This window comes from Oncorhynchus clarkii, chromosome 13 (assembly GCF_045791955.1).
Source record: "Oncorhynchus clarkii lewisi isolate Uvic-CL-2024 chromosome 13, UVic_Ocla_1.0, whole genome shotgun sequence".
NCBI classification, from domain to species: Eukaryota; Metazoa; Chordata; class Actinopteri; order Salmoniformes; family Salmonidae; genus Oncorhynchus; species Oncorhynchus clarkii.
Genome location: NC_092159.1, coordinates 29302235 through 29326545, shown reverse-complemented (window position 1 = coordinate 29326545; position 24311 = coordinate 29302235). Strand labels below are relative to the sequence as shown.

General features: G+C 41.5%; 1 protein-coding gene across 1 annotated transcript; it reads right to left on the bottom strand.

Moving 5' to 3' along the window:
- Positions 1–2831: 2831 nt before the first annotated feature.
- Positions 2832–10242, bottom strand: LOC139424738 (zinc finger protein ZFP2-like). The gene is made up of 2 exons (XM_071176848.1): positions 9837–10242; positions 2832–4219 (listed from the first exon to the last, which is right to left on the bottom strand). The coding sequence occupies exons 1-2, from the start codon at positions 10240–10242 to the stop codon at positions 2832–2834; spliced, it is 1794 nt and encodes a 597-aa protein (XP_071032949.1).
- Positions 10243–24311: the final 14069 nt, after the last annotated feature.

Below are 24311 nucleotides of genomic sequence, written 5' to 3'. Positions count from 1 at the left end.
TCTCCCTCTTCTCTGCTCCTCCACCTTCTTCCGTCCCCTTTTTCTTCTCTCCTTCTGTTCCATTCTTTTCTTCTCCTCGCCTCTTTCTTTCCACCTCATCCTTCTTCCCATCTTCTTCCTGCACCGTCTTTTCCCCTGTGCCATCCATGAAATCCGCATGCGTCCTTTCTTTCCTCCCCCCATCCCCCTCTCCCCCCCCAGCTGCAGACGCGTATGACCTGTGACGAGCCGGGCAATCACGCCACAGGTGTGCTCTTGAGCCACACCCGTGGCAAGCCTTGGGCTCGTCACACTCCTTGGCCTTGTGCTCTTCCGACCCACAAAAACAACATTTCTTGGCGCTGCACGAGGCCAGGATATGGCCGTAGGCCATACAACGCCTGCAGAATGGGGGCTGACGTGCATAGTAGAGTGTTCCCATGTCAGCCCCCAGGGAGAACATCGCCGGAGGATGGAGGTAGCCATCCACACTCTTCGGGGACTCCCTGAGTAAAGCCTGGAACCCTCTCCTCCCGTTCCAGAAACCCAGGGAGTCCCTGAGGTACCTTGCTGAGGAGACATTGTCCATGTATCTCCCCAGAAAGGCCCTCACTTCTTCATCCTTCATGTGCGGATTGTACATGTTTACGGTGACCACCCTGAAGTTGTTCTTTGCCAGGCTGGTCACCGCATAATGGCACAGGGGTCCTTTTCTTTCCGCTTCCTTTGCCATCTTCAATACATCATCATGTTTCTCTTGCTTGTGAAACGTCACATCAAAACCCTTTTCATTTGGGTTGCCTTGAAGGCAGAGTACCTCCTTCACCTCTATCCTGAGGCATCCCATCAATATGGTCCTTCCAAAAGTTTCCCTGCCCCAAGGTTCCATCTCCTTTTCAGTCCATGAAAATCTTACGGTATTTGCTATACCAATCCCCGGAACCGACCAGGTTTGCTTGTTTGTATTCATTTTTCTTCTTCAAAAAAAAAGCTCTCTTCAGAAAGAAGCTTCAACCTAAAATGAAAACATCTTAAACCAAAAAGGTGGAGCAACTAAAGGTGTTTGCTCTCCACATCTATCAAGACAACTGGAGCACTGGGCCAGACATTCTTAAATAGAACCTAGACCAGCTCAGGTGAAACACCTGACTAATGAGATGGACAAGCCAGCACAGGTGTAACACATACTGACTAACGAGGTGACCCCAATCGGTGCCCCCTACGTGCTAATGATCTCTACGGGCGAAAGTTCAACCTCAAAACATAAATGGAAAAACTAAAGACTAATACCTTCCCCCTTAAGAGAATGCTTACCACCAACATAAAACAACTTCAATTACACATTATAATCAATCACAATGCTTCACCTTCACCAATATAAACATGGTGTCTACTGGCTGTCAACAATTAGCCTCTAGAACTCTCGTCTTCCTAAAACTCACTAGCTTCTAGAACTCTCGTCCCCTTGGAACGAGCCCAAACAAAAATAATTTCCAATACGGAAAAACGTGCAGTCAAAATAAATTGTGATCCATGGCAACTCACTGGCTAAGCGCAAAACACAACACTTTTTGACTGCCCACCCTTGAGACAATCAACAACCAAGTTGTCGTTACCACGGACATGCCTGATTTCAAAAGGAAACTCCTGCAATATCCGTAGTAACTTTCCATCTCACCGCAGAGCTTCTCTCTCTTTTCAGGGTTCACTAGATAGGCATGTTGTTGGATCGGGGCCCAGTCCCCAATGTCATGCTATAGTACATGCTCATGCTCTGGGTTGGCACATCTGAGAATGAACCCTGATATTCTGAAGGCAGGGAAACAATGTCAATATAATTGTAGCCAAAAAAATTGTAATTTGGTTACATAAATAATTATGATTACTAAATGTTACACGAATTGTAAATATAAAATATTGGTTGCATAGTTTTATTTTCAACGTCTTTTCAATTACATTTTGCTAGGTGGGATATCTCCAATGTCAAAGCACAGTTTTAACGTGTCCAAGTCAATAATCAATATGCAGAAACAGATTGGGATAAATTGAAAACCTAAACATAACATGTGCTATATACACAAACACCTGCCACAATAATCATATTACTTGTATTGGTTTAAACAAGCAGCTAATAAACTGCACAAGCACCAAAAACGCTGTTGTTTTGACAAGTAGCAATAAATCACTGATATCAATTAGGGGGAAATCAGGTTGTACGGGCTGTTGAAACAAACACAACTAAAAAAAACACATGGAAATGGGAGATATCTTTTACCTCACTGGTTAGAGGACAACCTGCAGAAGACAGTCAGCTACATTTTGGAGTGATGCATTTAAATTTAGGGGTCGCTAAACAAAGGAATGCAACACTTATTTGTCATCACTCATCGATATCATGTTAAAATCAATTGTGCCGAGAGGAGGGAGATGAGGTTGCATGTCCTGTTAAAACGAACATCTCAAAAACCACACGGAATCTGGGAATAATGTGTACATCACTGGTTAGAGGACAATTTGTAGAAAACAACTAGCTACATTTTGAAGTGTTGCATTTTGATTCAAGTGGGTCACCAACGTGGTAAGTGTAACGACTCTTTTTTTGTTAGTCACTTTTTGTTAAATCATATAAATAGTACTCTTCCATTTCAGAGCCGGGATTTTCCCCGAGGCTAATGTCCATATCATGTTGAAATCAATAGAACAGTGGACAAATGTTTAGGGTTCAACATTGTGACATTATCAAAATACTCCTACTACAATGTTAAAACATTCTACATTGTGACATTAATATCATGAAACAACTCCTTCATGTATGCATTTTCTGATATTGAAATCAGAGCTCTTTTATCAGATTATCTCCTGGCACAGATATGAGATTTCTCTCCTGTGTGTGATCTCTTGTGTACAATCAGCTGTCCAGATCGACAAAAACTCTTCCCACATTGATCACAGCTATAAGGTTTCTCTCCTGTGTGTGTTCTCTGGTGTACAGTCAGATGCCCAGATCTACCAAAACTCTTCCCACATTGATCACAGATAAAAGGCTTCTCTCCTGTGTGTGTTCTCTGGTGTTGAGTCAGAATGCTAGATGTAATAAAACTCTTCCCACATTGACCACAGCTATAAGGTTTCTCTCCTGTGTGTGATCTCTTGTGTACAGTCAGCTGTCCAGATCCACAAAAACTCTTACCACATTCATCACAGCTATAAGGTTTCTCTCCTGTGTGTGTTCTCTGGTGTACAGTCAGCTGCCCAGATCTACCAAAACTCTTCCCACATTGATCACAGACATAAGGTTTCTCTCCTGTGTGTGTTCTCTGGTGCTCTGTCAGAACGCTAGAATGTCCAAAACTCTTCCCACATTGATCACAGCTAAAATATTTCTCTCCTGTGTGTGTTCTCTGGTGTACATTCAGCTGTCCAGATCTACCAAAACTCTTCCCACATTGATCACAGATATAAGATTTCTCTCCTGTGTGTATTCTCTGGTGCGATATCAGGCTGGTTGACCGAGTAAAACTCATCCCACATTGAGTACAGCTATAGGGTTTCTCTCCTGTGTGTATTCTCTGGTGCACTGTCAGAGCAAAAGATTGACCAAAACCCTTCCCACATTGAGCACAGCTATAAGGCTTCTCTCCTGTGTGTGTTCTCTGGTGTCGAGTCAGAATGTTATATGTAATAAAACTCTTCCCACATTGATCACAGCTATAGGGTTTCTCTCCTGTGTGTATTCTTTGGTGCACTGTCAGAGCAAAAGATTGTCCAAAACCCTTCCCACATTGAGCACAGCTATAAGGCTTCTCTCCTGTGTGTGTTCTATGGTGTACAGTCAGAATGTTATTTGTAATAAAACTCTTCCCACATTGATCACAGCTAAAAGGTTTCTCTCCTGTGTGTATTCTCTGGTGCACTGTCAGAACACTAGATTGACTAAAACGCTTCCCACATTGAGCACAGATATACAATTTCTTTCCTGTGTGTGTTCTCTGGTGTGATATCAGGCTGGTTGACCGAGTAAAATTCATCCTGATTCTCTGATGCATTCTCTGATGAATTTTAATGCCTGATGAGCAGGTGAATCTCTTCCCACAGTCAGAGCAGGAATGAGATTTCTTCCCTGTGGATCTCTGCAGGTGTTTGTTGAGGTGTTCTGATCTGGAGAGACTCTTCTCTGCCTCTTCAACATCATGAGGTTGTTGAGGACCCCCAGAGGATCCACGATATTCACGTCTCTCTCCTGTGTGAACAACAAAGTCAGACAGATGGTTAAAGGCCCACAACAGCGGAAATCCACTGTAAAAGGTGATGCCAACAGCATAGCCATGATGTTGTAAAACAATTGACGTGTGTAAAGAATGCAATTTTTTTTGCCAATTGTCTTAAAATGTGCAAGAATAGTCATATTTTGTCTTGTTTTCACATTAGTAGTAAAATCAATGATTGTAGGCTAGAAATAAGTTACTCATGTTGTTGAAATCCTAAGCAGTGTGCCAGACGACTTTTGGTCTCCAATATAGGCCCCTTTCTGTGTTTAATAAAATTGCGGCATGAGGGCGATGCACACACAATTTGATTGCAGAAACACCTCCCTGCTAATGAGGAAACCGATAGTTATGGATGTAGTATATCTGCCTGGAACAAAAATGGTGAGCAAAGATTTTAGTTTTTCACAATGTATTCTGAATGTGAATGAGGGAAAACTCAGGGAGTAACCTCCATTTCCAGGTTGCTTATGAGTGCATTTCACACTACTTTGGATTATAATTCTAAGGCTCGTTTGAATGTCCTGCTGAATGTCCTTAACCTCTCTAGGGTAGGGGGCAGCATTTGGAATTTTGGATGAAAAGCATGCCCAAATAAAACTGCCTGCTTCTCGGGCCCAGAAGATATGATATGCATATAACTGGTAGATTTGAATAGAAAACACTCTAAAGTTTCCAAAACTGTTAAAATAGTGTCTGAGTATAACAGAACTGATTTGGCAAGCAAAAACCTGAGAAAAATCAATTCAGGAAGTATATATACATATATATATATTTTTTTTTGTAGTTTTCTATTCAATGCCATTACAGGATCCATTGATTTAGGACTCAAATTGCAGTTCCTATGCCGTCCACTAGATGTCAACAGTCTTTAGAAATAGTTTCAGGCTTGTATTCTGAAAAATGAGGGAATAAGAGCATTCGGAATGACTAAAGTGTCGCAGAGCTTTTTCATGCGTGCGAAAGAGAGATAGCAATTCTTGTTTACCTTTTAAATTGACGACGTTATTGTCGGGTTGAAATATTAGCGATTATTTAGGCTAAAAACAACCTGAGGGTTGAATATAAACATCGTTTGACATGTTTCTATGAACTTTACAGATACAATTTGGACTTTTTTGTCTTCCTGTTTTGACTGCATTTGAGCCTGTGGATTACTGAAGAAAACACACGAACAAAACTGAGGTTTTTGTATATAAAGAGACTTTTTCATTTATTGAGTAAATGAATGTCTGCTGAGTGCAACCATATGAAGATCATCAAAGGTAAGGGATTCATTTTTATCTCTATTTCTGACTGTTCTACTTGGCTGGTTACTGTTTGTAATGAATTGTCTAGTGGCTATGTTCTCAAATAACCGTACGGTATGCTTTCGCCATAAAGCATTTTTTAAATCTGACACCGTGGTTGGATTCACAAGACGTTCATCTTTAAACCTAAGTAAAATAAGTTTTGTTTTCTGAATTTTTATAATGAGTATTTCTGTATTTGAATTTGGCGCCGAGCAGTTTCACTGGCTGTTGAAGAGGTGGGACGCTAACGTCCCACATAGCCTAGTGAAGTTAGTGACAGTATCCGTTTTATTTTAAATTTAAAAAAATTATTTAACCTTTATTTAACCAGGTAGGCCAGTTGAGAACAAGTTCTCATTTACAACTGCGACCTGGGCAAGATAAAGCAAAGCAGTGCGACAAAAACAACAGAGTTACACGTGGGATAAACAAACGTACAATCAATAACACAATAGAAAAATCTATATCCAGCGTGTGCAAATGGAGTAAGGAGGCACGGCAATAAATAGGCCATAGTAGCGAAGTAATTCAAATTTAGCAAATTAACACTGGAGTGATAGATGTGCAGATGATGATGTGCAAGTAGAAATACTGGTGTGAAAAAGAGCAAAAAAAGCCAATTAAAAAATAAATGGGAATGAGGTAGCTAGTTGGATGGGCTATTTACAGATGGGCTGTGTACAGCTTCAGCGATTGGTAAGCTTCTCAGATAGCCGATGCTTAAAAGTTAGAGAGGGAGATAAGTCTCCAGCTTCAGTGATTTTTGCAATTCCTTACAGTCATTGGCAGCAGAGAACTGGAAGGAAAGGCGGCCAAAAAGGTGCTGGCTTTGGGGATGACCAGTGAGATATACCTCCTAGAGTGCGTGCTATGGGTGGGTGTTGCTATGGTGACCAGTGAGCTGAGTTAAGGTGGCCTAGCAAAGACTTATAGATTACCTGGAGCCAGTGGGTTTGGTGACGAATATGTAGCTAGAGCCAGCAGACGAGAGCATACTGGTCGCAGTGGTGTGTAGTATATGGGGCATTGGTGACAAAACGGATGGCACTGTGATAGACTGCATCCAGTTTGCTGAGTAGAGTGTTGGAGGCTATTTTGTAAATGACATCGCCGAAGTCAAGGATCGGTAGGATATTCAGTTTTACGAGGGTATGTTTGGCAGCGTGAGTGAAGGAGGCTTTGTTCCTAAATAGGAAGCCGATTCTAGATTTAATGTTGGATTGAATATGCTTAAAATGAGTCTGGAAGGAGAGTTTACAGTCTAACCAGACACCTAGGTATTTGTAGTTGTCCACATATTCTAAGTCAGAACCGTCCAGAGTAGTGATGCTAGTCGGGCTGGCGGGTGCAGAAAGCGATCGGTTGAAGAGCATGCATTTAGTTTTACTAGCGTTTAAGAGCAGTTGAAGGCCACAGGAGGAATGTTGTATGGCATTGAAGCTCGTTTGGAGGGTTGTTAACTTCTGTATTGAGCAGCTTGGATGAATAAGGTGCCCAGAGTAAATTGCCTGCTACTCTGTCCTCGATGCGAATATATGCATATTATTACTAGTATTGGATAGAAAACACTCTGAAGTTTCTAAAGCTGTTCGAATGATGTCTGTGAATAAAACATAACTCACATGGCAGGCAAAAATCCAACCAGGAAGTGGGAAATCTGAGGCTTGTAGTTTTCTTTAACTCAGCCCCTATTGTAAATACAGTGGGATATTGGTTATGTTGCACTTCCTAAGGCTTCCACTAGATGTCAACCGTCTTTAGAAACTCGTTTGAGGATTCTACTATAAAGGAGGGGCTCGTGCGAGCTGTTTGAGTAAGTGGTGTGGCAGAGTGACTTGGGCTTTTGATGGGCGGTCACGAGAGAGTTAGCTCTCATTCCATTGCTTTTCTACAGACAAAGGAATTCTCCGGTTGGAACATTATTGAACATTTATGTTTAAAACATCCTAAAGATTGATTCTATACTTAGTTTGACAAGTTTCTACGGGCCGTAATGGAACTTTTTAAACTTTTCATCCGACATTCGGCGCGACCTGAATGCGCTTTTGGATTTGTTTACCAAACTCCCTAACAAAAGAAGATATTTGGACATAACTGATGGACATTATCAAACAAACCAAACATTTATGGTGGAATTGGGATTCCTGGGAGGGCATTCTGATGAAGATCATCAAAGGTAAGTGAATATTTATAACGCTATTTCTGACTAATGTTGACTATCCAATATGGCGGATATCTTTTTGGCTGCTTTGTTGTCTGAACGCTGTACTCAGATTATTGCATGGTTTGCTTTTTCCGTAAAGTTTTTTAAAAATCTGACACCGTGGTTGCATTACGGAGAAGTATATCTATAATTCCATGTTTAACACTTGTATTTGTCAACATTTATGATGAGTATTTCTGTAACTTGATGTGGCTCTCTGCAAAATCACTGCATGTTTGAGAACTACAGAACATAACGCGCCAATGTAAAATGAGATTTTTTGATATATGCACTTTAGCGAACAAAACATACATGTATTGTGTAACATGAAGTCCAAGAGTGTCATCTGATGAAAATCATCAAAGGTTAGTGATTCATTTTCATCTCTATTTGTGCTTTTTGTGACTCCTCTCTTTGGCTGGAAAAATGGCTGTGTTTTTCTGTGACTTGGTGGTGACCTAACAATCATTTGTGGTGCTTTCGCTGTAAAGCCTTTTTGAAATCAGGCACTGTGGCTGGATTAACGAGAATTTTATCTTTAAAATGGTGTATAATACTTGTATGTTTGGGGAATTTTAATTATGGGATTTCTGTTGTTTTGAATTTGGTGCCCTGCACTTTCACTTGCTGTTGCCAGACAGGTTAAAGCATCAGACAAGTTCAGTGCGCATATTTGATTTTATAAAAACACATGGGGCGATTGGTAGAAAGAACAGATGACTCTTGGTTGACCAAGATGTATTTTAGTTGGGGACAGCACTAGAACATGATTTTGGGGCTCCCAGGTGGCGCAGAGGACACTGCATCTCAGTGCTTGAGGCACCACTACAGACACCCTGATACAGCCTGGATCAAATCCAGGCTGTATCACAACCGACCGTGATTTTGAATCCCATAGGGCGGCGCACAATTGGCCCAGCGTCGTCCGGGGTAGGCAGTCATTGTAAATAAGAATTTGTTCTTAACTGACTTGCCAAGTTAAATAAAGGTTACTTTTAAATAGATAGAAATAGAAATATAGTGTTTCATGACAAGCCATTTCTTACAAATCCGTCAAGGCAGCAACCTTGAGAAGGGTTTAAACATAGGTTTCAAACCAATTCATGAATGTAACTGAATCTAGGTATGTCTTGCCTTTAATGTAAGGGCATGAAAAAAAATTGGCAGAATATTATACAATGACCTATCAACAGCTCTAATAATTTGGCCCCCCAACAGGAAATCTTCACTGGCAATTCTAGAATATACTATATATCCTAGAAACCTGGTTAAACGATCACTATGACATCATGGACGAATTCTAGAATATACTATATAGAAACTTGGTTAAACTTTCATTATGACATCATGGATGAATTCTAGAATATACTATATAGCCTAGAAACCTGGTTAAACTATCATTATGACCTCATGGATGGCCAGTCCTTGTATTCATAGTGTAGTGAATTCAGGGGGTAGCCCTGAGCTGAACTCAAACCTGGGTCCAGCGACTGTCAAGCCAACACCTTATAACTGTTACGCCAAAATGTCTTAACTTCTTGACGAGGTCGCTAGGTGTTGTGTTACGCTTTCTACAATAGCTTTCTCTATGAATTTGAGAGTGGTTACACTTCTCCTTCCCCAATCCCTCAGCTGCTCACCAAACCAAGTCTCTGGGCAGCCATTTTGTTGATGTTTAAAAAAACACAACCCAGCAATCTGCAGTTCAAACAATAACAAATCTGTCATTCCACCACTGTTATGGTAATAAGATGATTATGGGGTTGGAGAAATGAAACTACAGACAGACAGACCTATGGATGCAAGGACTGACCATCCCATGATACCAACATTATAGTTTTAACCATGTTGAGGCTGGCAGTGTTGATTTACATTGTTTCTAAACAGAGTAAAAAAAAGCTTATTTGGGGATCTGATGGGGAAAACAGTTGAACTAAGCTCATGAGGCATGTGTTATATTCTTCAAGAATCAATGGCTATAAATAAATAATTTAAACGTCACAATATGGATGTAGCAATTGCAGATTTCCGCTTTAACACCAAACATCAGTTCAACAACTGCAGAGTTTGTGCCTCTGTTTTTAAGACAGTACTTACTAGTGTTAATAAGGGAACGGTTTCTCAAAACCATCTTTTGGCTACATTCATCGTTAGAACCATTGGATTCTTTAAGATGCGTTTGGGAAACCGGGCCCAGATATCCAGGTCCCTCCTCTTCTTCCTCCTCCTTTTTCGATGTAACAGTCATCTCTCCCTTCTCCTCTTTCACTCCAAAAACTGCATCCTCCTCTCCTTTTACTGTAACATCCTTCTCTCCTTTTACTGTAACATCCTTCTCTCCTTTTACTGTAACATCCTCCTCTCCCTTTACTGTAACATCCTCCTCCTCTTTCACTCTGAACGCGTCTTCCTCTTCTTTCACAGTAACGGCCTCACCCTCTACTTCTTGTTTTACTGTGTTATCCGTCTCTTCTTTAACAGGAGAGTAGCTTAGTGAGCTCATGGTCGGAGATGTTAGCTAGTTAGGCTAATGCTAACTTAACCAGTCCGGTAGCTGACTAATAACAACACCGTAAATATGAAATTAAATCGGATAACTAACTAGAAGACAGAAGTGGGTTTAAAACACAGTGGCTAATATACACTAAAGCGTCTAAAGAGCTTTATTGGTTCGTCGATTTTGGCTAGCAAGCTACCGAAGTGTATCGCGAACTGTTGCTGCTGTTGAAATAAGCGTTCCGTCCACTAGATTATACGTCACACTAGCAGCATCGCCTTAAAGTCGCAGACCGCCATTTGTTGACTGGAGTGGGTAACGCAGTTGAGTAAAATGTTTATTTTATTTTCAGACAAGTTAAAGTGTAGGAAGCATTAGATTTACTCACCAGCGTTACACTACAGTGTGGTTAAAAACTTACTAAGCTAGTTGTAGTCACGATTTGGTTACCTATAAGTACAAACAGTTATGTTTTTGCGTTATTACATATTTATTAACTTATTTCAGGAAATCTTCTAAACTACCCACAATGCAGTATTTCTCAACGTCATATGGATGATCTCTGTGCTACTGAGTTTGTATACCAGTGTAACGGTGTAATGAAGTTACATGTTTTATATATATTTAACCTTTATTTAACTAGGCAAGTCAATTAAGAACAAATTCTTATTTACATTGACGGCCTACCCCGGCTAAACCCTAACCCAGACCAGACGATGCTGGGCCAATTGTGCGCTGCCCTATGGGACTCTCAATCACGGCCTGTTATGATACAGCCTGTAATGACCCCTCTAGCACTGAGGTGCAGTACCTTAGGGCTAAACCCTAACCCAGACGATGCTGGGCCAATTGTGCGCTGCCCTATGGGACTCTCAATCACGGCCTGTTATGATACAGCCTGTAATGACCCCTCTAGCACTGAGGTGCAGTACCTTAGACCGTTGCTCATGTTGTTTACATTACACTCAGTAATACACTCAGTGATAAAGGAATGGAACTCTGGGTAATCCACAGCAGATTTTTGGAGAATTTGACAATTGAGTGGTTCTGGGATGGAAATGTATAAAGTTGACATTACATCATACATTAGCAATTTATGTTTCAGTAACTACTGTTGTTGGTTTGTCGTCAAATAAGCCTCTTTATATGTTATCACTGTAGGCAATTTGTAGCTGTGCTATCTAACCTCCAAACGAGCTTCAATGCCATACAACACTCCTTCCGTGGCCTCCAACTGCTCTTAAACGCTAGTAAAATCAAATGCATGCTTTTCAACCGTTCGCTGCCTGCACCCGCACCGCTGACTAGCATCACCACCCTGGATGGTTCCGACCTTGAATATGTGGACATCTATAAGTACCTAGGTGTCTGGCTAGACTGTAAACTCTCCTTCCAGACTCATATCAAACATCTCCAATCGAAAATCAAATCTAGAGTCGGCTTTCTATTCCGCAACAAAGCCTCCTTCACTCACGCCGCCAAACTTACCCTAGTAAAACTGACTATCCTACCGATCCTCGACTTCGGCGATGTCATCTACAAAATTGCTTCCAACACTCTACTCAGCAAACTGGATGCAGTTTATCACAGTGCCATCCGTTTTGTCACTAAAGCACCTTATACCACCCACCACTGCGACCTGTATGCTCTAGTCGGCTGGCCCTCGCTACATATTCGTCGCCAGACCCACTGGCTCCAGGTCATCTACAAGTCCATGCTAGGTAAAGCTCCGCCTTATCTCAGTTCACTGGTCATGATGGCAACACCCACCCGTAATACGCGCTCCAGCAGGTGTACAGTGCCTTGCGAAAGTATTCGGCCCCCTTGAACTTTGCGACCTTTTGCCACATTTCAGGCTTCAAACATAAAGATATAAAACTGTATTTTTTGTGAAGAATCAACAACAAGTGGGACACAATCATGAAGTGGAACGACATTTATTGGATATTTCAAACTTTTTTAACAAATCAAAAACTGAAAAATTGGGCGTGCAAAATTATTCAGCCCCTTCACTTTCAGTGCAGCAAACTCTCTCCAGAAGTTCAGTGAGGATCTCTGAATGATCCAATGTTGACCTAAATGACTAATGATGATAAATACAATCCACCTGTGTGTAATCAAGTCTCCGTATAAATGCACCTGCACTGTGATAGTCTCAGAGGTCCGTTAAAAGCGCAGAGAGCATCATGAAGAACAAGGAACACACCAGGCAGGTCCGAGATACTGTTGTGAGGAAGTTTAAATCCGGATTTGGATACAGAAAGATTTCCCAAGCTTTAAACATTCCAAGGAGCACTGTGCAAGCGATAATATTGAAATGGAAGGAGTATCAGACCACTGCAAATCTACCAAGACCTGGCCGTCCCTCTAAACTTTCAGCTCATACAAGGAGAAGACTGATCAGAGATGCAGCCAAGAGGCCCATGATCACTCTGGATGAACTGCAGAGATCTACAGCTGAGGTGGGAGACTCTGTCCATAGGACAACAATCAGTCGTATATTGCACAAATCTGGCCTTTATGGAAGAGTGGCAAGAAGAAAGCCATTTCTTAAAGATATCCATAAAAAGTGTTGTTTAAAGTTTGCCACAAGCCACCTGGGAGACACACCAAACATGTGGAAGAAGGTGCTCTGGTCAGATGAAACCAAAATTGAACTTTTTGGCAACAATGCAAAACGTTATGTTTGGCGTAAAAGCAACACAGCTGAACACACCATCCCCACTGTCAAACATGGTGGTGGCAGTATCATGGTTTGGGCCTGCTTTTCTTCAGCAGGGACAGGGAGATGGTTAAAATTGATGGGAAGATGGATGGAGCCAAATACTGGACCATTCTGGAAGAAAACCTGATGGAGTCTGCAAAAGACCTGAGACTGGGATGGAGATTTGTCTTCCAACAAGACAATGATCCAAAACATAAAGCAAAATCTACAATGGAATGGTTCAAAAATAAACATATCCAGGTGTTAGAATGGCCAAGTCAAAGTCCAGACCTGAATCCAATCGAGAATCTGTGGAAAGAACTGAAAACTGCTGTTCACAAATGCTCTCCATCCAACCTCACTGAGCTCGAGCTGTTTTGCAAGGAGGAATGGGAAAAAATGTCAGTCTCTCGATGTGCAAAACTGATAGAGACATACCCCAAGCGACTTACAGCTGTAATCGCAGCAAAAGGTGGCGCTACAAAGTATTAACTTAAGGGGGCTGAATAATTTTGCACGCCCAATTTTTCAGTTTTTGATTTGTTAAAAAAAGTTTGAAATATCCAATAAATGTCGTTCCACTTCATGATTCTGTCCCACTTGTTGTTGATTCTTCACAAAAAAATACAGTTTTATATCTTTATGTTTGAAGCCTGAAATGTGGCAAAAGGTCGCAAAGTTCAAGGGGGCCGAATACTTTCGCAAGGCACTGTATCTCACTGATCATCCCTAAAGCCAACACCTCATTTGGCCGCCTTTCGTTCCAGTTCTCTGCTGCCTGTGACTGGAACGATGGAGACTTTTATCTCCCTCACCAACTTCAAACATCTGCTATCTGAGCAGCTAACCGATTGCTGCAGCTGTACATAGTCTATCGGTAAATAGCCCACCCATTTTTACCTACCTCATCCCCATACTGTTTTTATTTATTTACTTTTCTGTTCTTTTGCACACCAGTATCTCTTCCTGTACATGACCATCTGATCATTTATCACTCCAGTGTTAATCTGCAAAATTGTAATTATTCGCCTACCTCCTCATGCCTTTTGCACACAATGTATATAGACTCTATTGACTTGTTAATTGTTTACTCCATGTGTAACTCTGTGTTGTCTGTTCACACTGCTATGCTTTATCTTGGCCAGGTCACAGTTGCAAATGAGAACTTGTTCTCAACTAGCCTACCTGGTTAAATAAAGGTGAAAAAATAAATAAATAAAAATGAACACCAGCTAGTTTATTAGCCCGGTATTGTTAGTTTAGGTGTATTATACTTCTTCGCCACCAGACATTAAGTAATTTTCAGGTTAATTTGATATATTTTGACACTAAAATGGATGACAGTTTATTCTGATGTAGTGAATATGAGACACATGGAAACAATTGATTAATTTATTATAGTAAAGTAGGAATTAGTATTAATTGTTAAATCCACTATACGATCACAATGACTTTGATAGACATTTCAATTGTTTTTTTTGTCAGTATATTATATGGCAGATTAATGGAGAATTGCTGTGGGAGTGCTATTTATATCCCGTCACTACTGATCATTCTTCCATACTGTGTGTGTCCCATCATTGCAGCTTTGGAAATAAATGAACTATCCATCCATTGCTCCTTCCTGTGTTGACTCACTGACTTGAGGGAAGGGACTAGGAACTTGCTCGATATCTAGGAAGGTCATGCTAGGTTGATATCTAGCTCAAGCTTCACCTCATGCTTTTCATGAACTGTGTGGTTGTGTTATCTAGTGGGAACCTGTTAGCACGGTGGGCTCTGGTGCCTTCTTGCCATGGGTTCAAATCAAAAGAGAAAATCAACCTGCTTGCTCCTTTATGTTGTGTCAACTTGTCGATATGTTACGTTTGATACCGGAGCTACGAGCCATGCGTCCAAATCACTAAACAGTGTGCTGATGCCTGTATCACTTTATCAGCAGCACGTGAAGCTTCATTTCGTCGAACAACCACCTGATTAGTTTGGTATTGGGCTTGTTTGACACTGCAGGCGACTGATTGATCTACAAATCACCACTACATCAATAACTACATCACACCTGCCCAGACCCACTAGAACACACCTCCATCTCCATTAACTACATCACACCTGCCCAGACCCACTAGAACACACCTCCATCTCCATTAACTACATCACACCTGTCCAGACCCACTAGACCACACCTTCATCTCCATTAACTACATCACACCTGTCCAGACCGACTAGAACACACCTTCATCTCCATTAACTACATCACACCTGCCCAGACCCACTAGAAAACACCTTCATTTTCATTAACCACATCACACCTGCCCAGACCCACTAGAACACACCTCCATCTCCATGAACTACATCACACCTTCACAGACCCACTAGAATCCACCTCCATCTCCATGAACTACATCACACCAGCCCAGACCCACTAGAACACACCTTCATCTCCATTAACTACATCACACCAGCCCAGACCCACTAGAACCCACCTCCATCTCCATTAACTACATCACACCAGCCCAGACCCACCAGAACACACCTCCATCTCCATTAACTACATCACACCTGCCCAGACCCACTAGAACCCACCTCCATCTCCATTAACTACATCACACCAGCCCAGACCCACCAGAACACACCTCCATCTCCATTAACTACATCACACCTGTCCAGACCCACTGGAACACACCTCCATCTCCATTAACTACATCACACCTGCCCAGACCCACTAGAACACACCTCCATCTCCATGAACTACATAAAACCTGCCCAGACCCGTAGAACACACCTCCATCTCCATTAACTACATCACAATACTTTGATACAGTTAAAGACTTACAAAACGTTTTTCTGCAGTTTGAGATCGACTGAGTTTTGTTTTTTTACACCTGCCAATGTAAATCCTTTGAACGAGACAAGTTACCAAACAGGACATATTGCTAATGCTCTTCCCAATGATAACCTGAATGACAATTAACTTGTGGTGGTGATGACGTCCTATTCGATAACGTCGTCCATCGGGATTCAGCCCAAAAAAGAAGACACTCTGGATTGATCACTGGAGTCAGATGTGAAGGAGGAGGTTGATCATCAGGAGTCAGATGTGAAGGAGGAGGTTGATCATCAGGAGTCAGATGTGAAGGAGGAGGTTGATCATCAGTGAACCTCTAGGATTATGGCTGGGCTGGCGTTTCCACTTCCAGCTTGGTCATATATTTTGACACATTGAATGTTTATATTGCAAACCTATGTTATATATTTGTGCCTCTTGTTTCAGGAAGTGATGTGACTAAGTGCTGCCTATATATACAATGCATTCGGAAATTAATCAGACCCCTTCACCATTTCCACATTTTGTTACGTTACAGCCTTATTCTAAAATGGATTAAATCATTTTTTCCCTCATCAATCTACACACAATACCCAATAATGACATCATAATATCCCACAAGACATCACATTGCCCCATAATGACATCACAATAACCCACAATGACATCACAATACCCCATAATGTCAAAGCAAAAACAGGTAAATAAATGAAAACATTTGATTTTCTTTCAAAAACAAGGACATTTCTAATTGATTCCAAACTTTTGAATGGCAGTGTACATGATGTATTGTTACACCACGTAGGAGCAGTATAGACCTAGTCTGTTCATTATATACATCTACATGATGTATTGTTACACCATGTAGAAGCAGTATAGACCTACAGTAGCTGGCTACTTACTTAGATTTAGTATGAGTTAATAAAACTGCCTTAAATGTGCTGTAGTAAACATGTTTTATTCTCACTAATCAATCAACACTTTCCTGTCTTTGTATGTCTCAATATAATGGTATTATTTAATTAAATCCATTTAAAATAATTTTTGTCTGAAAATAAAATATGATCCACCTGCGTTTCCCCTCCAGTCAGCAGACGGCGATGTGGGTCTTTCAGGCGACGCTGCCAGCTTGATGTATAATCTAGTGGACGGTTCTTCATAAACAGCTCGTCAACCACCTCAGCTTGCTAGCCAACATAGCCGAAAGATTCAAGCTATTTATACGCTTTCGATGTATATTAGCTACTGTGTTTTAGACACACATCTGTCGTATCTACTTGTTAACCTATTTAATTTAATATTACATTATTTTGTATTAGTCAGCTATAGTAGCTGGCTGGTTAAATTAGCACTAGTCTAGTCGCTAATGATTGCTAGCTAACATCCCCGACCATGAGCTCCCTAAACTACTCTCCTAAATTTGTCTCATTTGATATTAAAGAAATTAACCACATTTGGCGATGGGGATGTTAATCTTCACTTGGTGACCGTTCCTGAAGACCTGGGTAAATCGTGCACGAGGGATCCCTCAAACATGGGATCTCAGGGAGACCACACTTTGGGAATGGAGCAGATGGTCCAACCTTTGATCTGAGAGGCAGCGAGCCGAGTTGATACCACATCTCAAACGTAGTTTAAAAAAAGAAAGACGAGCGAAACACGTAAAGAGGAGTTTTTAGAAAATCCTCGTAGGCTCTGAGTGTGTATTTCTGTGTGAGGGGGGCACCTTGGAGGTGTAAACAGGGCCGAGGCAGCTATCTGTGTGAACTGGATGAAAACTAGAATCTGTGTTTACTAGTTACGACCATTTATGATATAGTAGAAGATAGTAAGGTGCACCTGTAATTTTTTAAAACCTGGACCCCATTTTAGAAGTATTGAAAGATGTACATGTATGAGTTACATTATCCTCGGAGCTAACCATGAGATAGAAATGTGAACATATTTCTACAGGTTAAAATATTGTTGAAAAACAACTAATTGATTAGGTATGTTTGGGAATAACATTGTGTGACTGATATGAGAGTTGTGTGAATGTGTAAATGAGTCTTAATCTGACGTTTGGATAGTAACATATAGAAATATGCTAACTCAGATTATTGAAATTTGGATAATAAACAGGATGATATTTTAGAAAGCAGCGGAAGGTCTATAGTTCCTGGGAGGCTTGATTTTCCAGTGGTCTCTGAGAGGATAGAAAACCGTTGACGATCCCATGGTCATTGTCTGGGAAACAAAAGTTATTTTTTTTAATTCTGCTGGGAGTACGTTTGGAGAGCTGCTTCTTAGCTATGGAGAGTCCTTGAAAAAGCTAATTGAATGGTTTTCATGAGTACCAAATAATTTCTTACGTTTTATATGGATTCTGTGAATATATGAAAATATGATGAATTGTTATTGTGTATAATGATTACTATAGATTTGATAAAGTAAAACTGGAAATATAATTAAATACAATTTAAACAACCCATATGTAAACAAACGTAGGTTTTAAATTGGTATCTTTAATGGATAATTTGATAAAGATGAGGTTTAAGCGTTATTAAACAGTCTACAAAGTCTGGGCAGTTGTCTCAGAAACTGATGGGAGTGTGTCCACTTTAGGGTAAATTACCCTAAGGATGAAACTATAAAAGGCTTATTGGATTTTCTCCATCCGGGTACTACATTTGAAATAAAACTACCTTTAATGCCTGTGGGGGTCTTCCCAGTATGAGAGGAACTGCTAGATTTATTGAATAAACCTTTTTTTCCATCAAGTTCGAGTGAACCAAAGTGTCTGACAAACTGTTGATGTTGAAGGAGCGTCCCGTCCACTAGAATACACCTCACAGTGGCAGAATCACCTGAAAGACGCACATCGCCATCTGCTGACTGGAGTTGGTATCGCAGTTGAGAAAATACTTTCAGACAAAAAGTTATTTGAAGAACCTTTTGTGGGAACCCCTATAAGTTATTTGAAGAACCCCTTATCATGGTTCCTCAAAGAACCTTTTGGGGTTAATTTTTTAACTCCCTGTCCACCCTCCCTCCATTATAAAAACATATAATAATATTGACAATATTGACTTAAATAATGAATTGTTTATTTAGTGGCACCACAAATGTGAATGAATATTTACACTACAATTTACCAAACAAAACACATTACAAATTGCAACATTTCTGCAGACATGTCAGACCATATTAAATAATAACATTACTTTGTAAAGTGCTTTTCATGACATTTAAAATAATAATAATGATGTACAATAAAAACAACATGCATTAAAAATGAATCATAGGTAAACTAACAATATTGTGGACTTGATGCTAAATAAAGATTTTTCAGCTTTAGTGTGTATATCATATTCACTTAGTTATGTTAGGAAGTTTGCCATCTTTATGACCGGCCCTGGTAACTTCACCCAACTTCTCTTTTCCCCAGAACACAGTAACTTAACAACATAAGTGTTTTTCTGACATTTTTGGGAAATTTAAGGGAAAATAAAAAATACAGCCCTAGCAGAGCCCCAAGTCCCATGGAGACGTTCTCGATGTTGTGGATGTTCTCCCCATCAAAGGCCAGTGGGATTTCACTCTCATGGTGAAATGGATTTCCGCCGATGTGCAGTAAAGGAGTGAAGAGCGGTGAAATCTGTGTCAACAAAAGTAAGAAAAGATTAATACACATACAATTAACAAAGAACATAACAAATGTTCAGCTGTAGTTTTATATAAGCATGCACACTTATGTTTATGAAGAAACAGATGATTGGTGCATAGGCATACCTTGTCACGGACATAAAGGCCACTCGGGTCCTCATTGAAGAGGTTGGGCAAGAGCAGAATCGCTGCTGTGGTCTCCAGTCCTAGTAAAGCATTGATCTTACTACACAATTTTATTACAAAATACATCAGAGAAAGGGAAGGAATAAGAGCAAATCCCTCTTCTGTATTGTCCTTCGGGGACTGTCAAAATACCAGGATGATGTCCTCACCCCTGCCTCTCTACCTCTGCTAGTCCTTGATATCTCGTTTTGGGGAGAGCTGACGACAACGAGGCGGCAGATCAAAGACCCGTGGAGCCGGAGGTAAAGAGAATGGCTAGCATCGGGAAAATAGATGTGTTTGATGACACGCAAGAAAACTGGGCAAGTTACATTGAATGACTGGAACAGTACTTCATTGCAAACGACATTGCTGATAAAAGAGTACCAGCGTTGTTGAGTTTAATTGGCCCAAAAACATACAGTTTGCTAAGAGATCTGACTGCCCCTCTGAAGCCCTCAAATAAAACATTCACAGAGATTGTGGAGATATTGCAAAATCACCTATCACCTAAACCACTCCTCATCGCTGAACGTTTTCGTTTCCACAAGAGAGATCAGAATGAGGGTGTTAGTACATATGTAGCAGAGTTGAAGAAACTGTCTGAACATTGCCAGTTTGGAGAGAACCTAAATGACACATTAAGGGATAGATTTGTTTGTGGACTGAAACATGAACACATTCAAAAACGTTTGCTCACAGAATCAGAGCTCACGTTTGCAAAGGCTGTTGAAATGGCTGTGGCTATGGAAATCGCGACTAAAGATGCATTTGAGTTGCAAAGTAAAAGAAGTACTGACCTGTCACAAATTTCCCTGCACAAGTTTTCACGCAGTCGACAGCGCCCCGTGTGGCCGAAAAATGCAACAGGTGTGACAGAGATGGTCACAGAGCAGAGGACTGCCGTTTCAAAGACGAAATTTGTCACAAATGCAGTAGAAGGGGGCACATTCAAAGAGCATGCAAAGCAAAATTCAGTCACAACAGGAAAACTGAGAAAATTAAAGGGTCTGTGAATGCACTAGCAGAGAACAGTGGCAGTGATTCAGATGAACGATTAATTGGTACAATGGAGTTAAACACAGTGACTTCTCCCAGCAGTAGCATAATATGGGTGACACCAGATATCGACCTGCGTTGCAGGTCAGAGTGCATTATGGGGGGCAAACACAGCAGTTACAGCTGTATGTGGTGCCTGGAACTGGCCCCCCATTATTTGGCAGGGAATGGCTTTCAAAAATAAAGCTGAATTGGTGTGACTTGAAAATGCTCCACACGTTCCAGTCCAAAGAGAAAGGCACAGACCAAACACTGGAACACTTGCGGAAGAAATACAACACCGTGTTCAGTGATCAGATGGGAACAGTAAAAGGCTTCACAGCAAAACTTGTACTAAGAGATGACGCAACCCCAAAATTCTGAAAAGCCAGATCTGTTCCATACTCCTTGAGACCAAAGGTGGAAGCAGAAATCGATCGCTTGCAGGATACAGGGATCCTGACGAAAGTGGACAGAAGCGAATGGGCCACACCCATAGTTCCTATTGTGAAGAAAGACGGGTCTGTTAGAATGTGTGGGGACTTCAAGGTAACTGTGAATTCAATGTTGCATGTGGACCAATACCCCCTACCACGTCTGGATGACATCTTTGCTGCACTAGCTGGTGGGAAACACTTCAGTAAAATCGATCTGAAACAGGCTTACCTGCAGCTACCGGTTGAAGAGAGTTCCAAACAGTACCTGACAATAAACACACACAAAAGTCTATACAGGTATAACCGCCTGGTTTTTGGCATTGCATCAGCCCCAGCCATTTGGCAACGAACTATTGACCAGATTTTGCAAGGAATCCCAGGAACCCAGTGTATCCTGGATGACATGATCATAACAGGACGCACCGACAAAGAGCACCTGGCTAACCTGGAAGAGGTCCTGAAAAGACTGAAAGAGTATGGTCTACATGCAAACTTACAGAAGTGTGAGTTCTTCAAAGACAAGATTGTCTTCTGTGGACATGAGACTGACTGCAATGGATTGCACAAAACACAGGACAAAATTGAGGCAGTGGTACAGGCACCACGACCACAAAATATCACAGAAGTGAGATCTTTCACGGGACTGATCAATTACTACAGAAGATTCCTCCCAAACCTTTCAGCAGTACTCCAGCCTCTAAATCAGCTCCTGGAAAAGAATAGGACATGGCGGTGGACAGAGCAGTGTAAAAATGCATTTCTGGAGGCAAAACGGCTCATAACATCAGAACAGGTCCTGATGCATTACGACCCTGAAATGCCAGTGAAGTTGGCTTGTGATGCGTCCCCTTATGGATTAGGGGCAATCCTTTCACACACACTGAAAGATGGGTCAGAGAGGCCAGTTGCATTTGCGTCACGAACATTGAATAATGCAGAGAAAAACTACTCACAAATCGACAAAGAAGCACTGGCACTGGCACTAGTGTGGGGCGTCAAGAAATTCCACGCATACCTATATGGCAAGCGTTTCACACTGGTTACAGATCACCAGCCGTTGCTTTCCATTTTCAGTCCAAAGAAAGGCATTCCGGCAATGACAGCAGCCAGGTTACAGTGATATGCCCTGTTCCTTGCCAGTCACATGTATGACATTGAGTTTAAGCCGTCATCCCTCCACACAAATGCAGATGGATTATCCAGACTGCCGTGCACAAGAGAAAGACAAAGGAGGGTGGATGCAGTGGACATGTTCCATACCGCTCAGCTCGAGGCACTACCGGTCACAAGCACAGTTATTAAACATGAGACAAGGATAGATGTGACCTTGTCAAAAGTGTACACCTACACCATGTCAGGATGGCCAGCTACTGGCAGAAAGGAGCTGACTCCGTATTTCCAGCAGAGAAACGAAATTACAACGTACCAAGGATATTTGATGTGGGGAATGAGAGTCATGAGACCCCAGAAATGCCAACATCTAGTCTTGCAGCAACTACATGAAGGTCATGTTGGAATTGTCAAAATGAAGCTGCTCGCAAGGAGCCACTTCTGGTGGCCAGGTCTGGAAAATATGACAAAGACTGTAGCGGATGTTTGGAAACCCTTCACATGCCTGCTCCTGTCCCAGTCCACCCATGGGAATGGCCCGCAGAGCCATGGCAGAGAATTCATGTGGACTAAGCTGGTCCCTTTGAAAAGCACATGTTTCTGGTTATAGTTGATGCCCATTCCAAATGGCCAGAAGTGTTTTGCACTGACTCCTCCACCTCAGCTCAGACGATAGAGTGTCTCAGAACAACGTTTGCACGCTTCGGTTTGCCACTGCAGCTGGTAAGTGACAACGCGCAAGCTTTTGTAAGTGACGAGTTTACAAGATTCATGTCAGTAAATGGAATCAAACACTCAACCTCAGCTCCGTACCACCCTGCCACCAATGGGCTGGCAGAACGCTTTGTGCAAACCCTAAAGCAAGGACTCCGTGCAGCAAAACGAGACGAAGGGACTTTGCAAACAAGACTGGCCAAGTTCCTGGCCTCCTACCGAAACACCCCACATGCCACAACAAATGAAAGCCCAGCCGCACTGATGTTCGGGAGGCCTCTCCGCACACAGCTGGACATCATGAAGCCAAACAGGCGTAATGAAATGCTGAACAAACAAGCCAAGATGCTCTCCGGTGGCCGGGAGCGCCATCTCCAAACAGGACAGGAAGTGATGGTGCGAGACTACAGAAGAGGAGGGAAAGGACAAGAGGGACCGTACACACACAAACGGGACCCAGAACTTACCAGGTTCAAGTGAGCCCAGACCTAATGTGGCGGCGTCACATTAACCAAATGCATTCCACGGAAAACAGCACAACAATCGAGAGAGAACAGGCACAGAGAGATCCTGAGAGTGACACACAGGGAACTGTAGAGGACGGTGGGGCAGTAAAGAGACCCCAGGCTGAAAGAAGGGAACGTGTTGATGAAGGTGCTGCTATAGCAGAAGCTATAATGGAACAAGCACACACTGAGGATGTTCAGGAGCCTCCAGACAATCCGAGGCGCTACCCAGAACGAAGGCACCGTCCACCAGACAGACTAGACTTATAAACAAACAAACTGTTCAAGTTCAAATTAAAAGATGCAAAATAACTACAACAAGTTCTGGGAAATTTTTCAGTTGTGGTTTGGTAAAAGTAACTCTGATTGTATAAGAGAAGGAATGTTATGTTCTGTTAATTACTGATGTCCCCTTTAAGGATGGAGCACCCTTGGTCATGCGCAGTGTTGTTCTATGTTATTCTGGTACTAACTCGTTTGAGTAAATGTGAAGCTCCAGTTCAATTGCTTGTATTCAGAGTCTTTCTTATTACATAAATAAGTACTAAGTGTTAAGACACTACACATTCCATGGACTTGATTAATTTTGGAGAAGATCAGAAAAGATAATTAACGCGGACATGTAATGTTTCCAAAATGGGATAGTATTGTCCATGTAACGTTTCCAAAATGGGATAGTATTGTCCATGTAACGTTTCCAAAATGGGATAGTATTGTACATGTAACGTTTCCAAAATGGGATAGTATTGTACATGTAACGTTATGCCCCCTTGTGAGTTGATAGTATTTCATGCTGTAGCAGGCTATATAAAGAGGAAGACCTCCATTGACGATTCAGTTTGTTGTAACATCTCGTAAGGACAGGTCACCGTCCTTAGTTAGTTAACGTTTGCTAGTTCATTATCACAAAACTGAGAACTGCTCTAGATTGG

What these genes read in the sequence shown, in the direction of transcription:
- LOC139424738 (XM_071176848.1), bottom strand. Translation starts at nt 10,242, where the DNA reads ATGAGCTCACTAAGCTACTCTCCTGTTAAAGAAGAGACGGATAACACA. An exon ending in CCGTTCCCTTATTAACACTA is followed by an intron (nt 4,220 to 9,836) that starts GTAAGTACTGTC and finishes TTGTTCACACAG; the next exon opens with GAGAGAGACGTGAATATCGT.